This window comes from Oncorhynchus masou, chromosome 13 (assembly GCF_036934945.1).
Source record: "Oncorhynchus masou masou isolate Uvic2021 chromosome 13, UVic_Omas_1.1, whole genome shotgun sequence".
In the NCBI taxonomy this organism is placed as follows: domain Eukaryota; kingdom Metazoa; phylum Chordata; class Actinopteri; order Salmoniformes; family Salmonidae; genus Oncorhynchus; species Oncorhynchus masou.
Genome location: NC_088224.1, coordinates 77,002,182 through 77,019,755, shown reverse-complemented (window position 1 = coordinate 77,019,755; position 17,574 = coordinate 77,002,182). Strand labels below are relative to the sequence as shown.

Here is a 17,574-nt window from a genome sequence, read left to right as displayed (position 1 = left end):
TCAAGGACTTGCACCGGCACCTCCAAGGACTAGCACCGGCACCTCCATCAAGGACTAGCACCAGCACCAGCACTAACACCTCCATCAAGGACTAGCCCCGGTACTAACACCTCCATCAAGGACGAGCACCGGCACCACCACCTCCATCAAGGACTTGCACCGGCACCAACACCTCCATCAAGGACTTGCACCACCACCTCCATCAAGGACTTGCACCACCACCTCCATCAAGGACTTGCACCAGCACTTCCATCAAGAACTTGCACCGGCACCTCCATCAAGGACTAGCACCAGCACCTCCATCAAGGACTTGCACCGCCACCTCCATCAAGGACTAGCACCGGCACCTCCATCAAGGACTTGCACCGGCACCTCCAAGGACTAGCACCGGCACCTCCATCAAGGACTAGCACCAGCACCAGCACTAACACCTCCATCAAGGACTAGCCCCGGTACTAACACCTCCATCAAGGACTAGCACAGGCACCTCCATCAAGGACGAGCACCGGCACCACCACCTCCATCAATGACTAGCCCCGGCACTAAAACATCCATCAAGGAGTAGCCCCGGTACTAACACCTCCATCAAGGACTAGCACAGGCACCTCCATCAAGGACTAGCACTAGCGCTAACACCTCCATCAAGGACTAGCCCGGCACTAACACCTCCATCAAGGACTAGCCCCTGCACTAACACCTCCATCAAGGACTAGCACAGGCACCTCCATCAAGGACGAGCACCGGCACCACTACCTCCATCAAGGACTAGCACCGGCACCTCCATCAAGGACTAGCTCCGGCACCACCACTTCCATCAAGGACTATCACCGGCACTAACACCTCCATCAAGGACTACCACAGGCACCACCACCTCCATCAAGGACTAGCCCCAGCACCGGCACCTCCATCAAGGAATAGCATCAGCACTAACACCTTCATCAAGGACTAGCACAGGCACCTCCATCAAGGACTAGCACCGGCACCTCCATCAAGGACTAGCGCCAGCATGAATACCTCCATCAAGGACCAGTACTGGCACCACCACCTCCATCAAGAACTAGCCCCGGCACTAACACCTCCATCAAGGACTATCACCGGCACACACCACCTCCATCAAGGACTAACGCCGGCACCTCCATCAAGGACTAGCCCCGGCACTAACACCTCCATCAAGGACTTGCACCGGCACCACCACATCCATCAAGGACTAGCCCCTGCACCACCACCTCCATCAATGATTAGCCCCGGCACTAACACCTCCATCAAGTACTAGCACCGGCACCTCCATCAAGGACAAGCACCAGCACTAACACCTCCATCAAGGACTAGCACAGGCACCTCCATCAAGGACTAGCACCGGCACCACCACCTCCATCAAGGACTAGCACCGGCACCACCACCTCCATCAAGGACTAGCACCGGCACCTCCATCAAGGACTAGTCCCGGCACAACCACCTCCATCAAGGACTACCACAGGCACAGCACTAACACCTTCATCAAGGACTAGCACAGGCACCTCCATCAAGGACAAGCACCGGCACCTCCATCAAGGAATAGCCCCGGCACTAACACCTCCATCAAGGACTAGCACCAGCACTAACACCTCCATCAAGGACTAGCACAGGTACCTCCATCAAGGACTAGCACCGGCACCTCCATAAAGGACTAGCCCCGGCACAACCACCTCCATCAAGGACTAGCACCAGCACTAACACCTTCATCAAGGACTAGCACCGGCACCTCCATCAAGGACTAGCTCCGGCACCACCACTTCCATCAAGGACTATCACCGGCACTAACACCTCCATCAAGGACTACCACAGGCACCACCACCTCCATCAAGGACTAGCCCCGGCACCGGCACCTCCATCAAGGAATAGCATCAGCACTAACACCTTCATCAAGGACTAGCACAGGCACCTCCATCAAGGACTAGCACCGGCACCTCCATCAAGGACTAGCGCCAGCATGAATACCTCCATCAAGGACCAGTACTGGCACCACCACCTCCATCAAGAACTAGCCCCGGCACTAACACCTCCATCAAGGACTATCACCGGCACACACCACCTCCATCAAGGACTAACGCCGGCACCTCCATCAAGGACTAGCCCCGGCACTAACACCTCCATCAAGGACTTGCACCGGCACCACCACATCCATCAAGGACTAGCCCCTGCACCACCACCTCCATCAATGATTAGCCCCGGCACTAACACCTCCATCAAGTACTAGCACCGGCACCTCCATCAAGGACAAGCACCAGCACTAACACCTCCATCAAGGACTAGCACAGGCACCTCCATCAAGGACTAGCACCGGCACCACCACCTCCATCAAGGACTAGCACCGGCACCTCCATCAAGGACTAGCCCCGGTACTAACACCTCCATCAAGGACTAGCACAGGCACCTCCATCAAGGACTAGCACCGGCACCACCACCTCCATCAAGGACTAGCACCGGCACCTCCATCAAGGACTAGTCCCGGCACAACCACCTCCATCAAGGACTACCACAGGCACAGCACTAACACCTTCATCAAGGACTAGCACAGGCACCTCCATCAAGGACAAGCACCGGCACCTCCATCAAGGAATAGCCCCGGCACTAACACCTCCATCAAGGACTAGCACCAGCACTAACACCTCCATCAAGGACTAGCACAGGTACCTCCATCAAGGACTAGCACCGGCACCTCCATAAAGGACTAGCCCCGGCACAACCACCTCCATCAAGGACTAGCACCAGCACTAACACCTTCATCAAGGACTAGCACAGGCACCTCCATCAAGGACTAGCACCGGCACCTCCATCAAGGACTAGCACCAGCACGAACACCTCCATCAAGGACCAGCACTGGCACCACCACCTCCATCAAGAACTAGCCCCGGCACTAACACCTCCATCAAGGACTATCACCGGCACACACCACCTCCATCAAGGACTTGCACCACCACCTCCATCAAGGACTTGCACCACCACCTCCATCAAGGACTTGACACAACCTCCATCAAGGACTTGCACCAGCACTTCCATCAAGAACTTGCACCGGCACCTCCATCAAGGACTAGCACCAGCACCTCCATCAAGGACTTGCACCGCCACCTCCATCAAGGACTAGCACCGGCACCTCCATCAAGGACTTGCACCGGCACCTCCAAGGACTAGCACCGGCACCTCCATCAAGGACTAGCACCAGCACCAGCACTAACACCTCCATCAAGGACTAGCCCCGGTACTAACACCTCCATCAAGGACTAGCACAGGCACCTCCATCAAGGACGAGCACCGGCACCACCACCTCCATCAATGACTAGCCCCGGCACTAAAACATCCATCAAGGAGTAGCCCCGGTACTAACACCTCCATCAAGGACTAGCACAGGCACCTCCATCAAGGACTAGCACTAGCGCTAACACCTCCATCAAGGACTAGCCCGGCACTAACACCTCCATCAAGGACTAGCCCCTGCACTAACACCTCCATCAAGGACTAGCACAGGCACCTCCATCAAGGACTAGCTCCGGCACCACCACTTCCATCAAGGACTATCACCGGCACTAACACCTCCATCAAGGACTACCACAGGCACCACCACCTCCATCAAGGACTAGCCCCAGCACCGGCACCTCCATCAAGGAATAGCATCAGCACTAACACCTTCATCAAGGACTAGCACAGGCACCTCCATCAAGGACTAGCACCGGCACCTCCATCAAGGACTAGCGCCAGCATGAATACCTCCATCAAGGACCAGTACTGGCACCACCACCTCCATCAAGAACTAGCCCCGGCACTAACACCTCCATCAAGGACTATCACCGGCACACACCACCTCCATCAAGGACTAACGCCGGCACCTCCATCAAGGACTAGCCCCGGCACTAACACCTCCATCAAGGACTTGCACCGGCACCACCACATCCATCAAGGACTAGCCCCTGCACCACCACCTCCATCAATGATTAGCCCCGGCACTAACACCTCCATCAAGTACTAGCACCGGCACCTCCATCAAGGACAAGCACCAGCACTAACACCTCCATCAAGGACTAGCACAGGCACCTCCATCAAGGACTAGCACCGGCACCACCACCTCCATCAAGGACTAGCACCGGCACCTCCATCAAGGACTAGCCCCGGTACTAACACCTCCATCAAGGACTAGCACAGGCACCTCCATCAAGGACTAGCACCGGCACCACCACCTCCATCAAGGACTAGCACCGGCACCTCCATCAAGGACTAGTCCCGGCACAACCACCTCCATCAAGGACTACCACAGGCACAGCACTAACACCTTCATCAAGGACTAGCACAGGCACCTCCATCAAGGACAAGCACCGGCACCTCCATCAAGGAATAGCCCCGGCACTAACACCTCCATCAAGGACTAGCACCAGCACTAACACCTCCATCAAGGACTAGCACAGGTACCTCCATCAAGGACTAGCACCGGCACCTCCATAAAGGACTAGCCCCGGCACAACCACCTCCATCAAGGACTAGCACCAGCACTAACACCTTCATCAAGGACTAGCACAGGCACCTCCATCAAGGACTAGCACCGGCACCTCCATCAAGGACTAGCACCAGCACGAACACCTCCATCAAGGACCAGCACTGGCACCACCACCTCCATCAAGAACTAGCCCCGGCACTAACACCTCCATCAAGGACTATCACCGGCACACACCACCTCCATCAAGGACTAACGCCGGCACCTCCATCAAGGACTAGCACTAGCACTAACACCTCTGTCAAGGACTAGCACAGGCACCACCACCTCCATCAAGGACTAGCCCCGGCACTAACACCTCCATCAAGGACTTGCACCGGCACCACCACCTCCATCAAGGACTGGCACTGGCACTAACACCTCCATCAAGGACTAGCACTGGCACTAACACCTCCATCAAGGACTAGCACCGGCACCTCCATCAAGGACAATCCCCAGCACCACCTCCATCAAGGACTAGCACCGGCACCACCACCTCCATCAAGGACTAGCCCTGGCACTAACACCTCCATCAAGGACAAGCCCCGGGCACCACCACCTCCATCAAGGACTAGCCCCGGCACTAACACCTCCATCAAGGACTAGCCCCGGCACAAACACCTCCATCAAGGACTAGCACCAGCACTAACACCTCCATCAAGGACTATGACCGGCACCACCACCTCCATCAAGGACTAGTACCGGCACCTCCATCAAGGACTAGCACAGGCACCTCCATCAAGAGCTAGCACCAGCACTAACACCTCCATCAAGGACTAGCACCGGCACCTCCATCAAGGACTAGCCCCGGGCACCACCACCTCCATCAAGGACTAGCACCGGCACCATCACCTAAATCAAGGACTAGCACCGGCACCACCACCTTCATCAAGGAATTGCACAGGCACCTCCATCAAGGACAAGCACCAGCACTAACACCCCCATCAAGGACTATACCCGGCACCACCACCTCCATCAAGGACTAGCCCCGGGACTAACACCTCCATCAAGGACTAGCCCCAGCACCACCACCTCCATCAAGGACTAGCACTGGCACTAACACCTCCATCAAGGACTAGCACCTGCACCACCACCTCCATCAAGGACTATCCCCGGCACTAACACCTCCATCAAGGACTAGCACCGGCACATCCATCAAGGACTAGCACCGGCACCTCCATCAAGGACTAGCCCCGGCACTAACACCTCCATCAAGGACTAGCACCGGCACTAACACCTCCATCAAGGACTAGCACCGGCACCTCCATCAAGGACTAGCACCAGCACTAACACCTCCATCAAGGACCAGCACTGGCACCACCACCTCCATCATGAACTAGCCCCGGCACTAACACCTCCATCAAGGACTATCACCGGCACACACCACCTCCATCAAGGACTAACGCCGGCACCTCAATCAAGGACTAGCACCGGCACCTCCATCAAGGACTAGCACCAGCACGAACACCTCCATCAAGGACAAGCACCGGCACATCCATCAAGGACTAGCACCGGGCACCTCCATCAAGGACTAGCACCAGCACGAACACCTCCATCAAGGACCAGCACTGGCACCACCACCTCCATCAAGAACTATCCCCGGCACTAACACCTCCATCAAGGACTATCACTGGCACACACCACCTCCATCAAGTACTAACGCCGGCACCTCCATCAAGGACTAGCACTAGCACTAACACCTCCGTCAAGGACTAGCACAGGCACCACCCCCTCCATCAAGGACTAGCCCCGGCACTAACACCTCCATCAAGAACTTGCACCGGCACTAACACCTCATCAAGGACTTGCACCGGCACCTCCACTTCCATCAATGACTATCCCCGGCACTAACACCTCCATCAAGGACTAGCCCCTGCACCACCACTTCCATCAATGACTATCCCCAGCACTAACACCTCCATCAAGGACCAGCACTGGCACCACCACCTCCATCAAGAACTAGCCCCGGCACTAACACCTCCATCAAGGACTATCACCGGCACACACCACCTCCATCAAGGACTAACGCCGGCACCTCAATCAAGGACTAGCACAGGCACCTCAATCAAGGACTAGCACCGGCACCTCAATCAAGGATTTGCACCAGCACAAACACCCCCATCAAGGACTATACCCTGCACCACCACCTCCATCAAGAACTAGCCCCGGCACTAACACCTCCATCAAGGACTATCACCGGCACACACCACCTCCATCAAGGACTAACGCCGGCACCTCAATCAAGGACTAGCACCGGCACCTCAATCAAGGACTAGCACCGGCACCTCAATCAAGGACTAGCACCAGCACGAACACCTCCATCAAGGACCAGCACTGGCACCACCACCTCCATCAAGAACTAGCCCCGGCACTAACACCTCCATCAAGGACTATCACTGGCACACACCACCTCCATCAAGGACTAACGCTGGCACCCCAATCAAGGACTAGCACCGGCACCTCCATCAAGGACTAGCACTAGCACCAGCACTAACACCTCTGTCAAGGACTAGCCCCTGCACCACCACCTCCATCAATGACTAGCCCCGGCACTAACACCTCCATCAAGGACTAGCCCCGGCACTAACACCTCCATCAATGACTAGCACCGGCACCTCCATCAAGGACAAGCACCAGCGCTAACACCTCCATCAAGGACTAGCCCCGGCACAACCACCTCCATCAAGGACTATCACCGGCACTAACACCTCCATCAAGGACTACCACCGGCATAGCATTAACACCTTCATCAAGGACTAGCACAGGCACCTCCATCAAGGACAAGCACCGGCACCTCCAACAAGGACTAGCACCAGCACTAACACCCCCATCAAGGACTATACCCGGCACCACCACCTCCATCAAGGACTAGCACTGGCACTAACACCTCCATCAAGGACTAGCACCGGCACCTCCATCAAGGACAATCCCCAGCACCACCACCTCCATCAAGGCCTAGCACCGGCACTAACACCTCCATCAAGGACTAGCACCAGCACCGTCATCAAGGACTAGCCCCGGCACTAACACCTCCATCAAGGACTAGCACCGGCACTAACACCTCCATCAAGGACTAGCACCGGCACCTCCATCAAGGACTAGCCCCGGCACTAACACCTCCATCAAGGACTAGCCCCGGCACCTCCATCAAGGACTAGCCCCGGCACTAACACCTCCATCAAGGACTAGCACCAGCACTAACACCTCCATCAAGCAATACAAACTGTTCTTATGATATTCAATTACAGAAAATTGGTAAAAAATACAGATTGGGCCATTTTCTCTCCAACATACACTTACTCTCGGTTTCTCTCACACACATACAGACAGACATGAATAATCCAAATCTCTAACAGGATTGGGCAGTGTTGGGTCTCATCTCAGATTGCAGTGTTGACTGTTGGTCAGATTACAGGAATTATAGATTACACTGGGACATAATTCAGAACAAAGGCGTCAGAGACAGGACTAATCTCATCTGGAACAGCAGAGACAGGGCAGTTTAAAACACATCCCACTCTACTGCACAGCTGTCTGGAACACAGACACAGATGATAGACTCCACAGGGAGAGAGGTTTCTTTTCACACCTGAAGTCCGCCAAGGGATAGAGAAGCCCACTTAATGAATGAACCCATTTAGCTATAATTAAGCATTTATCTGCCCATTTCACTACAGATGGTATTTCACTCCGAAAAACAGATTTGTTTTTAACAACAAAAACACCCCAGAGGGAAAGAAGGAGAGAGCGATAGAAAAAAAGAGAAAGAAAATAAACAGTTGATGTTCTACAGATTCTTGGGAGAGGAGGATGAGAGAAAAAGAAGGGCGAGGGAAAGGAACATTTTAGGAGGATCTGTCACGCCCTGACCTTAGAGATCCTTTTTATGTCTCTATTTTGGTTTGGTCAGGGCGTGAGTTGGGATGGGCATTCTATGCTTTGTGTTCTATGTTTTCTATTTCTTTGTGTTTGGCCGGGTATGGTTCTCAATCAGGGACAGCTGTCTATCGTTGGCTCTGATTGGGAACCGTACTTAGGTACCCTTTTTCCCACCTGTGTTTGAAGGAGGTTGACGCTGTTTAGAGCACTTTGCTTTTGAGCTTCACGGTTTGTTTTTGTAGTGTTTAGTGGGGCGTCATTTTGATCATTAAAATATAATGTACGCTCACCACGCTGCACCTTGGTCCTCTCCTTTGAATAGCCATGACATGATCAAGACTCCAGACTGACATTTGTTAAAATCTCTTTATTCATCCCTGATATACAAAACATTGTTTTATTTGTTCTTGTGAAAAATAGCACTGGACTTGTTAAGCTCTGTCTGGTTTGACCCCAATGTGTTTCCGTAATGGGCCTATAACACATCATACAGTCCCGAGTCAGGCAGCTACAGTACAAGCAGCAGAATCCAGAAATGGCCTGGGACCAAACAGACATTGTGTGTGTGTATCATCCCACACACACACACACCATCCTTCTTTCCTTAGGTCTACACACGCACACCTGTGCGTTCATTAGTTTCCCTCTTATACATACATATTGTTTAACAGTTTTCAATTTCTTTACAAAAATAAGGTTCTCGCATTCATGTCAAGTCATAGATTAAAATCTGGTTAGAAAGTGAAATGAACAATCGTTATTGCACAAGTTGATTTACCTAATCATTAAAATAGAAATAATAAAAAACAAATCACAGATTCTTCTTCTATTTTGATTAACCTATTAATAAATATGTACCTGCCCTACTATATCTATCTGGTAGCAAATGAGATGTCATAAAGAAAGGACAGGGAAAATAAGGAGAGTGACTTCAGAGAAACACAAAATAATGAAAACTAAAGCAAAACAAAAGTGTGTATTTTCACTGGTCCCTTCAGCTAGCTTGGGGAATGACAACGGCTAGTTGCCGTGGTGATTAGGGATAATTGCACACTGCACGGACACATTATCCTCCTCCTCCTCTGTGTGCGTGTGTACATCTTTAGTGTGTGTGTGTGTGTGTGTGTATGAATGACTACTATCAAATGCAGAGACATGGGTAGACATTACTATCCCTTAAACGTATCACATTAATTTACAGAGAGAACTCCTACTCCTGTTATCATGCAGAGGCCTGAGATGATGTAGGCACTTGTGAAATGATGATGTCATACGGACCACAGGGCATTAGAACCCCCATGGGTCCTTTAAAAATTCTTTAAACATTCCTTAAATGTTCCTGCTACTTCAGAGAGTGGGTCTCATTCTGCTAGTGTTATAGTGTTACTTGCATTATACAAATGACATATATAACAATGTAGAAATGTTGGGTACATGCTGCAAGGCTGGAAAAACACTGAGCATTGGACCTTTTAATAACAATCAGACATGGAAGAGCAATATGCAACAAAAACTAAAAAGGAGTTGCAGGAAGAGCAACTTGATAGATAGCAATGATCATACATTACAGCCATGATATGTTAAATATATTAAATCTGTAAACCTATAGCAAAGTTTTAAATTCACGCCTCCCCAAAAAGCTCTGTCCCCTTTCCCAAAATAAGTCATGAATAAAGCTCATTGTATGAATGCATGATGCCAATCAAACCTAGATCAAAATGAATTCAATGAGAAAAGACAAAATAAAGGAGGATAAAAACAACATATTTAACAAATAGCCATCATCATCATCATCATGACATTGTCCATTAAAATGATATACACAAGAGCATATTTCTCATATTTTCAATCTTTTTCTGGTCATAATTCTAACAATATAAAAACACAGCCTTCAAAGTCACATGCACTCCTTCATGCAAAGCCATGCTGTCACTCAAGGTGTGCGAGTGTGTCTCTGCATGTGAGGATGGGCATGTCAGTCTGAAGAGGTTAGTGTGTGTCTTTTCTTTTCAGTGGCAGTGAACAAGGCAATAACTCACCACTGAAAATAAAACCTTTTCATGCAATAACACATCCAGGTGGTTGAAATGTCAGTGTGTGTGTGTGTGTACTTTGTTCAATGTGGCACTGAATAAGGCACCTGAATGTGTATAACCAGCCAGATGCACTCGGCTTGCATATGTGAGCAGAAATCTTGACGTCACTGGCAGAAAACAGCAGTAAAATCAAAATAACAACAACTGCAGGTGGAAGGAGTGTTTGACACAGGAAGTGACTCTTCTCAGTCCTTTTCAGAGGCATCAGGCCTATCAGTGCAAACATTACAAAGAAGAGAGAAAGAAAGACGACACAAAATGACCCCTGCCTGATAATCATCAGAGAGAGAGCGAGAGAGCAAGAAAGACGGAAAGAAAATGACTAGTGGCCATACTAACAATATATATATATATAGACCCACAATTCAGGGAGTGTGTGAGATCTGATTGGAAGCTGCACACTGGGCTTGTGCAGTATGGAGCTTCAATCACCAAGCGAAACATAATTAAAAGTTAAATACATTCAAATGACTAAGGAAACCATGCAGCACATTAAGCCAGAGACTGTCGTGAGGAAAATACATGAATAAGTAAAAAGCACAGAGGTCAGACTCCTAACCATCTAACTAAACCTTCTCTAGGCTGCGCTATACATCAGTAGGCCTATTGATAAGTCATACTGTAGCAGGAATGGAGTGCTTTGTCATTGGTTATGTATAGAACACTGATCTGTAATGCTGACAGTTTCTTATTGGTCAGTATGCATGGGCTATAGTGTTTGTCATTGGTTATGTATAGAACACTGATTTGTAATGCTGACGGTTTCTTATTGGTCAGTATGCATGGGCTATAGTGTTTGTCATTGGTTATGTATAGAACACTGATCTGTAATGCTGACGGTTTCTTATTGGTCAGTATGCATGGGCTATAGTGTTTGTCATTGGTTATGTATAGAACACTGATCTGTAATGCTGACGGTTTCTTATTGGTCAGTATGCATGGGCTATAGTGTTTGTCATTGGACAGTTAGTTCAGATATCTAGTTTCAGTCAGTTGGCTACCTTACAGCATTAATCAAACTGGCTATATGTGGTCTGGGTCTGACCCTACTCTGATCACCATAGTGTTACTGGACAATAGGCATATTCAGCGGGGATGTGAAGTTGGCCAACCAGAAAGCTACCCTGGGTTTGATTGAAGCAAAACACCCTAAAGCAGGAGATTAGATAACTGAAAAGATTTCATCCTGTCATCTTTCAGCCATCCATTCACTCTCTCTTCCCCCGTTCCTTCTTCCTCTCTCCCTCCCTCGCCCAACACACTCAGTCAGGGTTATTAAGAGCTATATTTAGAGAAAACCTTCTTCTCTTGGAGTGTGCAGACTGGCGCTTATTAAAACCTGTGTGTGTGTGCGTGTTTGAAGCCGTGTTTTCTTAAAGGAGTTAATAGCACACATGCTTTCACCATTCTACATAATTCCTACATACATACTGTACATCTGTTTGCATAGAGTAGACTATTCTCTCACCCACAAATGCAACACAGAAAAAAGTAGAGAGAGAGAGAGAGAGAGAGAGAGAGAGAGAGAGAGAGAGTGAGAGAGAGAGAGAGAGAGAGAGAGAGAGAGAGAGAGAGAGAGAGAGAGAGAGAGAGAGAGAGAGAGGAGAGGTGAAGATGTCTCCCAATGTGAGACCAGAACAGTATGTGGTTCTTTCTACAGAGGCAGGGACAAAAAAATAAAACATAAATATAGCTGTTGCATCGTCCCATACACTGGATATGTAGAGTGAAATGTGTTGTATTACTGGGTCAGCCATAGTAGTACAGTACCCCTGGATAAAAGTATGGTTAAGTGTCTTGCTCAAGGGCACAGACAGATGTTTCACTCTGTCGGCTCAGGTATTTGAACCAGCAATGTTTCGGTTACTAGCACAACGCTCTAACCGCTAGGCTACCTCCATACTTATTTCCAGTTCCAGGTCACTCAACCAGATGGGAACAAAATAGGACAGAGCTGGAATGATAAGATTGAAATGTGTCTGATAAGAAGATTCAAATCACAAAGTAATTAAAGCAGGTGGTTGGTTTCGCTACCTTCTTCGTGTAAATACATACAAACCAAAACGTACATGCACTCAATACACACACTCACATCTTTACCGGTACACAAGCCTATCTTCTTATCACTGTAGAACCGTCTGTATATGGAAGACTGGTCAGAAAGAAATGTCCACAAAATGAAAACAAACTTTGAACATTTCCTCACCAATACCCAAGTTGCTATAAAAAAAGAATAAAAATGCAATCCCTTTTATAGTCAAACCACATTCTATACATTTTGTTCTGACCACCTTTGTTAAGCAGTGACACTCCTCTCCCCTCCCTAACACCCAGATTTCTTCTGTTCTGGTTGGGGCGAGAGCAGAGTCCATCCCTCAGCCTCAAGAGTTGAGTAAGTGCAGGGCCCAAAAGCCCACTCGGAGGAGGGGTAAAGGAGAGAGGGATGGAGAGGAAGGTTAGGAGAGGAGGAGGAGAGAACTTTATTTTCCAGAATTTAGTATTGATCCAAGCCCTGAGGTTGCAGCATCGGTTGTGGTTTTGAGGTGGGGCGGGGGGGTCTACACTCCTCATACTCCTCTACCCTCTATCACACCCGTCACCATCCCATCCCCCTGTCCCCATCCCCCTCACTGGGACTTCTCATCAGAGTCGGAGGCCAGGTGCTCCCGGGGGAGGGACATGGACTTGTGACGGTCCCACAGCTTGTGGAGCTCTGTGGCTTCGTTCTCACTATTGCTGCTGCTGGTGCCGCTGGTGCCGCTGTCCCGGAAACTGGACAGAGGGGGGCGCACCTTCACCCCCTTTACCGCCACAGAGCCCTCGATGGCCTTCCGCAGCTACAGGGATAATACAGGAAGAATCAGTCAACAAAGGCCAAGAGACTTGCCCAATCAGACCCATTGCCTGTACACTGACACTTAGGGACTAAGGGTGACAGTTATGGAGTACAGTCAATTTGGGATTGAAAATAAGTAAGGCTTAGTACCAGAGAGGACAGTTCAATCTGTACTCCGACAGTGTTAGGGAAGTGTAGACCAAAGCAGAATGGTGAGGTTTAACCATGGCGATATTACAGGGTGGTTGCTATGGTGTTTCTAGGTGATACTACAAGGTGTGGCTATGCTACTGTACCATGGTAATAAAGTAGACTTGGGCCATATAACATATACTGAGGTATTTGGAAATGGCCATGGGATGGTTATTCAATACCGTCAGTATCGTTTAAACTATTTCTTTAAATAAATGTGAATATTTGTAGCTACTTTAAGTAAATACCTGCAGTCAACTTGTGCAATACATTAAGAGATAAAGTAGATTGAGTTCTTCATTTTACCTGTCACATTATTATGAAGCTTACAGTAGTCTCCAATCACATGTCACGTGGCGTTTGTTTACAAGCACACAGCGACAAGAGACCAGAGCCTTGTGAGTCACTCACTGTGCAGTCACTCACTGTGCAGCACGTGCCAGGTAATCAAATCAAATACATTTTTATTTGTCACATGCGCTGAATACAACAGGTGTAGACCTGACAGTGAAATGCTTACTTACAGGCCCTTAAGCAACAATGCAGTTTCAAGAAAAATACCTAAAACAATAAAGGGCAGCAGTAAATAACAACAGCGAGGTTATATACAGGGGGTACTGGTACAGAGTCAATGTGCGGGAACACCAGTTAGTCGAGGTAACTGGGGTAACATGTACATGTAGGTAGAGTTAAAGTGACTATGTTTAGATAATAACAGAAAGTAGCAACGTAAAAGGGGTCAATGCAAATAGTCTGGGTAGCATTTGATTAGATGTTCAGGAGTCTTATGGCTTTGGGGTAGAAGCTGTTTAGAAGCCTTTGGGACCTAGACTTGACGTTCTGGTCCCGCTTGCCGTGTGGTAGCAGAGACAACAGTCTATGACTAGGGTGGCTGGAGTCTGAACATTTTTAGGGCCTTCCTCTGACACCACCTGGTTGGTATAGAGGTCGTGGGTGGAAGGAAGCTTGGCCCCAGTGATGTATTGGGCCTTACACACTACCATCTGTAGTGCCTTGCGGTCGGAGGCCGAGCAGTTGCCATACCAGGCAGTGATGCAACCAGTCAGGATGCTCTCGATGGTGCAGCTGTAGGAGCAGGTTGAGGATCATGGTTGAGGACCCATGCCAAATATTTGAGGGGGAATAGGTTTTGTCGTGCCCACTTCACGACTGTCTTGGTATGCTTGGACCATGTTAGTTTGTTGGTGATGTGGAAACCAAGGAACTTGAAGCTCTCAACCTGCTCCACTACAGCATTTTTTGTTACTTGTATAACATAATGAGCTAGGTGGTCTGTCCTGCAAATACTTTAGTTCAGGGACTATAAAATGTTCGCAATGCGCTCGTTAGCATTCTCTATTGGATTTGACATGTACTTGTTAGCATTGCTAACCCATCGGATTATAAAGGCTCAGTGGGGTATTACCGAATATCCCGGCATGGCACAAGGTCGGTATGACAATCAGGTTACTGCCCAAGCCTATAATAAAGTAAAGGCGGACACATTTTATGGTTATGAAACTCAACATTTATTTGACTAAACAATAGCCCTGATCAGATATGATGTCATACACTCCATCCCTCTCCTTCCCCAACAATGACAGATGTCTTGGAAACAGCTGTTTCTAAGCAGAGACACAGGTTGCACACACACCCTCCCTGTGTATCCAGTTATTAGGAGGCATAAGGAGAGCTGAATGCAGTAGTACTGTGTGACAGAGACAAGAGGCGGAGAGAGTTGAGACGAGGGGAGGAGACGAGGGGAGGCGAGGCTCATCTCACTGCTGTTTTTGTCTGCTTGTCTAATACCAAATAAAAGGCCTAAATGTCAGCCAGTGGAACAACACTGTGCTTAGCACCAATCTCCCGTTTTACAGCCAATTCACAAAGACAGAGTGCTCCTTTCTGTTTTGATTGTGGAGAGTGAGAGAGAGCGAGAGCGAGAGAGAAAGAGAGAGAGAGAAGAGAGACTGCAAGGAACATTAACCAGTCATTTGTCTCGCTGTCTGTCACCAATTGAAGGGCCGGAAAGAGCCGAGCTCATTAATGCGGACTGTGTGTGTGATGGTGGTTCCCTTTCAGTCAGTCAACTTCGGTACAACATACACTACATGGCCAAAAGTATGCGGACATCCCTTCAAATTAGTGGATTTGGCTATTTCAGCCACATCTGTTGCTGACATGTGTATAAAACCCAGCACACAGCCATGCAATCTCCATTGACTTTCAACGTGGCACCGTCATAGTATGCCACCTTTCCAACAAGTCAGTTTGTCAAATTTCTGCCCTGCAAGAGCTGCCCCAGTCAACTGTAAGTGCTGTTATTTTGAAGTGGAAACGTCTAGGAGCAACAATGGCTCAGCAGCAAAGTGGTAGGACACACTAACTCACAGAATGTGACCGTTGAAGCGCGTAAAAATCGCCTGTCCTCACTTGCAACACACTACTGAGTTCCAAACTTCATCTGGAAGCAATGTCAGCACAAGAACTGTTGGTCGGGGATTCATGAAATGGGTTTCCATGGCCGAGCAGCCGCACACAAGCCTAAGATCACCATGCGCAATGCCAAGCGTCGGCTTGCGTGGTGTAAAGCTTGCCGCCATTAGACTCTGGAGCAGTGGAAACGCATTCTCTGGAGTGATGAATCATGCTTCACCACTTGGCAGTCCTGATGGACAAATCTGGGTTTGGCGGATGCCAGGAGAACGCTACCTGCCCCAATGCATAGTGCCTTTCTGTAAAGTTTGGTGGAAGAGGAATAATGGTCCGGGGGTGTTTTTCATGGTTTGGGCGAGGCCACCTTACTTCCAGTGAAGGGGAATGTTAATGCTACAGCATATAATGACATTCAAGACAATTTTGTGCTTCCAACTTTGTGGCAACAGTTTGGGGAAGGCCCTTTCCTGTTTCAGCATGACAATGCCCCCCGTGCACAAGGCGAGATCCATACAGAATTGCCCAATATCAGTGCCCAACCTCACTAATGCTCGCAGCTGAATGGAAGAAAGTGCCCGCAGCAATGTTCCAACATCTAGTGGAAATCCTTCCCAGAAGAGTGGGGCAGCAGGTAGCCTAGTGTTTGGAGCGTTGGACCAGTAACTGAAAGGTTGATGGATTGAATCCCTGAGCTGACAAGGTAAAAAATATGTTGTTTGGCACCTGAACAAGATAGTTAACCCACTGTTCCCCAGTAAGCTGTCATTGCCTAGTTAAATAAAGGTTACATTTAAAACAATTACATAATTGAGAGGAGGCTGGATTGGGGGGACCAACTCCATATTAATGCCCGTGATTTTGGAATGAGATGTTGACGAGCCAGTGTCCACATACTTTTGTAGTGTACCATGAGGGGAGTTGCACTCTCATGACCTCCGTTGAAGTAACTAAAATCACGGCTAACAAGGCCAATGAAATCCGTTGGGGTCGGATGGGGCTGGATTCCATTTCTCCACAGTATGTTGTTCCGAAATTAACTGACTGAAAGCTTATGTAACGTTATGACCAAGGTACCCTCAAAACTGCAGGTGTGAGCGGCTGCGCACTTCCTCCAAGGACTGCTGCGTAGCATAAATGCTATGTCGCGCAGACTCAAGAGATTGAATTTCCCTGAGTTTGCACTATATGGATATTTTTTTCTGTGAACAAATCAACATTATATCAGCCCATTTTCAACGCAACAAACTAAACAAATCTAACTCTGCAAGATTGAGTCTGATTTTGTTGTGGGCAGAGACCGAACGCAACGGAGTAGAATTATTTTGGCAGCTGTAGCCCACTAGCAGATTTTCAATCCCCCGCTAGTGAATGCGCGTTTTTGTTCATATCAGAGCCGCGCATTTGTTGACATTCTTTGCTAGTTAGCGAGTTATTAGACGCGTTTTATAGGTCAGCAATGGGGAATTACTGCTTCCCACAAGAGCACATTTAAAGTGGTATTTAAATAAACAGTCAGGTAAAAAGCTTACGTCTTAATTAAAGGGGCAGTGTTATATTTAGAGACAGGCTTGAATATGCAAATAAGCCAATAGGCAGAGGGGTTAAAGTAAGGTAATAATAATTATCTGTATGGT

General features: G+C 48.9%; 1 protein-coding gene across 5 annotated transcripts in view; it reads right to left on the bottom strand.

Moving 5' to 3' along the window:
• Positions 1-8,729: 8,729 nt before the first annotated feature.
• LOC135553087 (chloride channel protein 2-like) overlaps positions 8,730-17,574 on the bottom strand; it is a 213,633-nt gene continuing 204,788 nt past the window's right edge. For all 5 annotated transcript variants that reach the window (XM_064985180.1, XM_064985183.1, XM_064985181.1 and 2 more), the window contains one exon: positions 8,730-13,313. In XM_064985180.1, the coding sequence (XP_064841252.1) occupies positions 13,104-13,313 (210 nt within the window). In that variant the 3' untranslated portion in view covers positions 8,730-13,103. The remainder of the gene's footprint in view (positions 13,314-17,574) is intronic.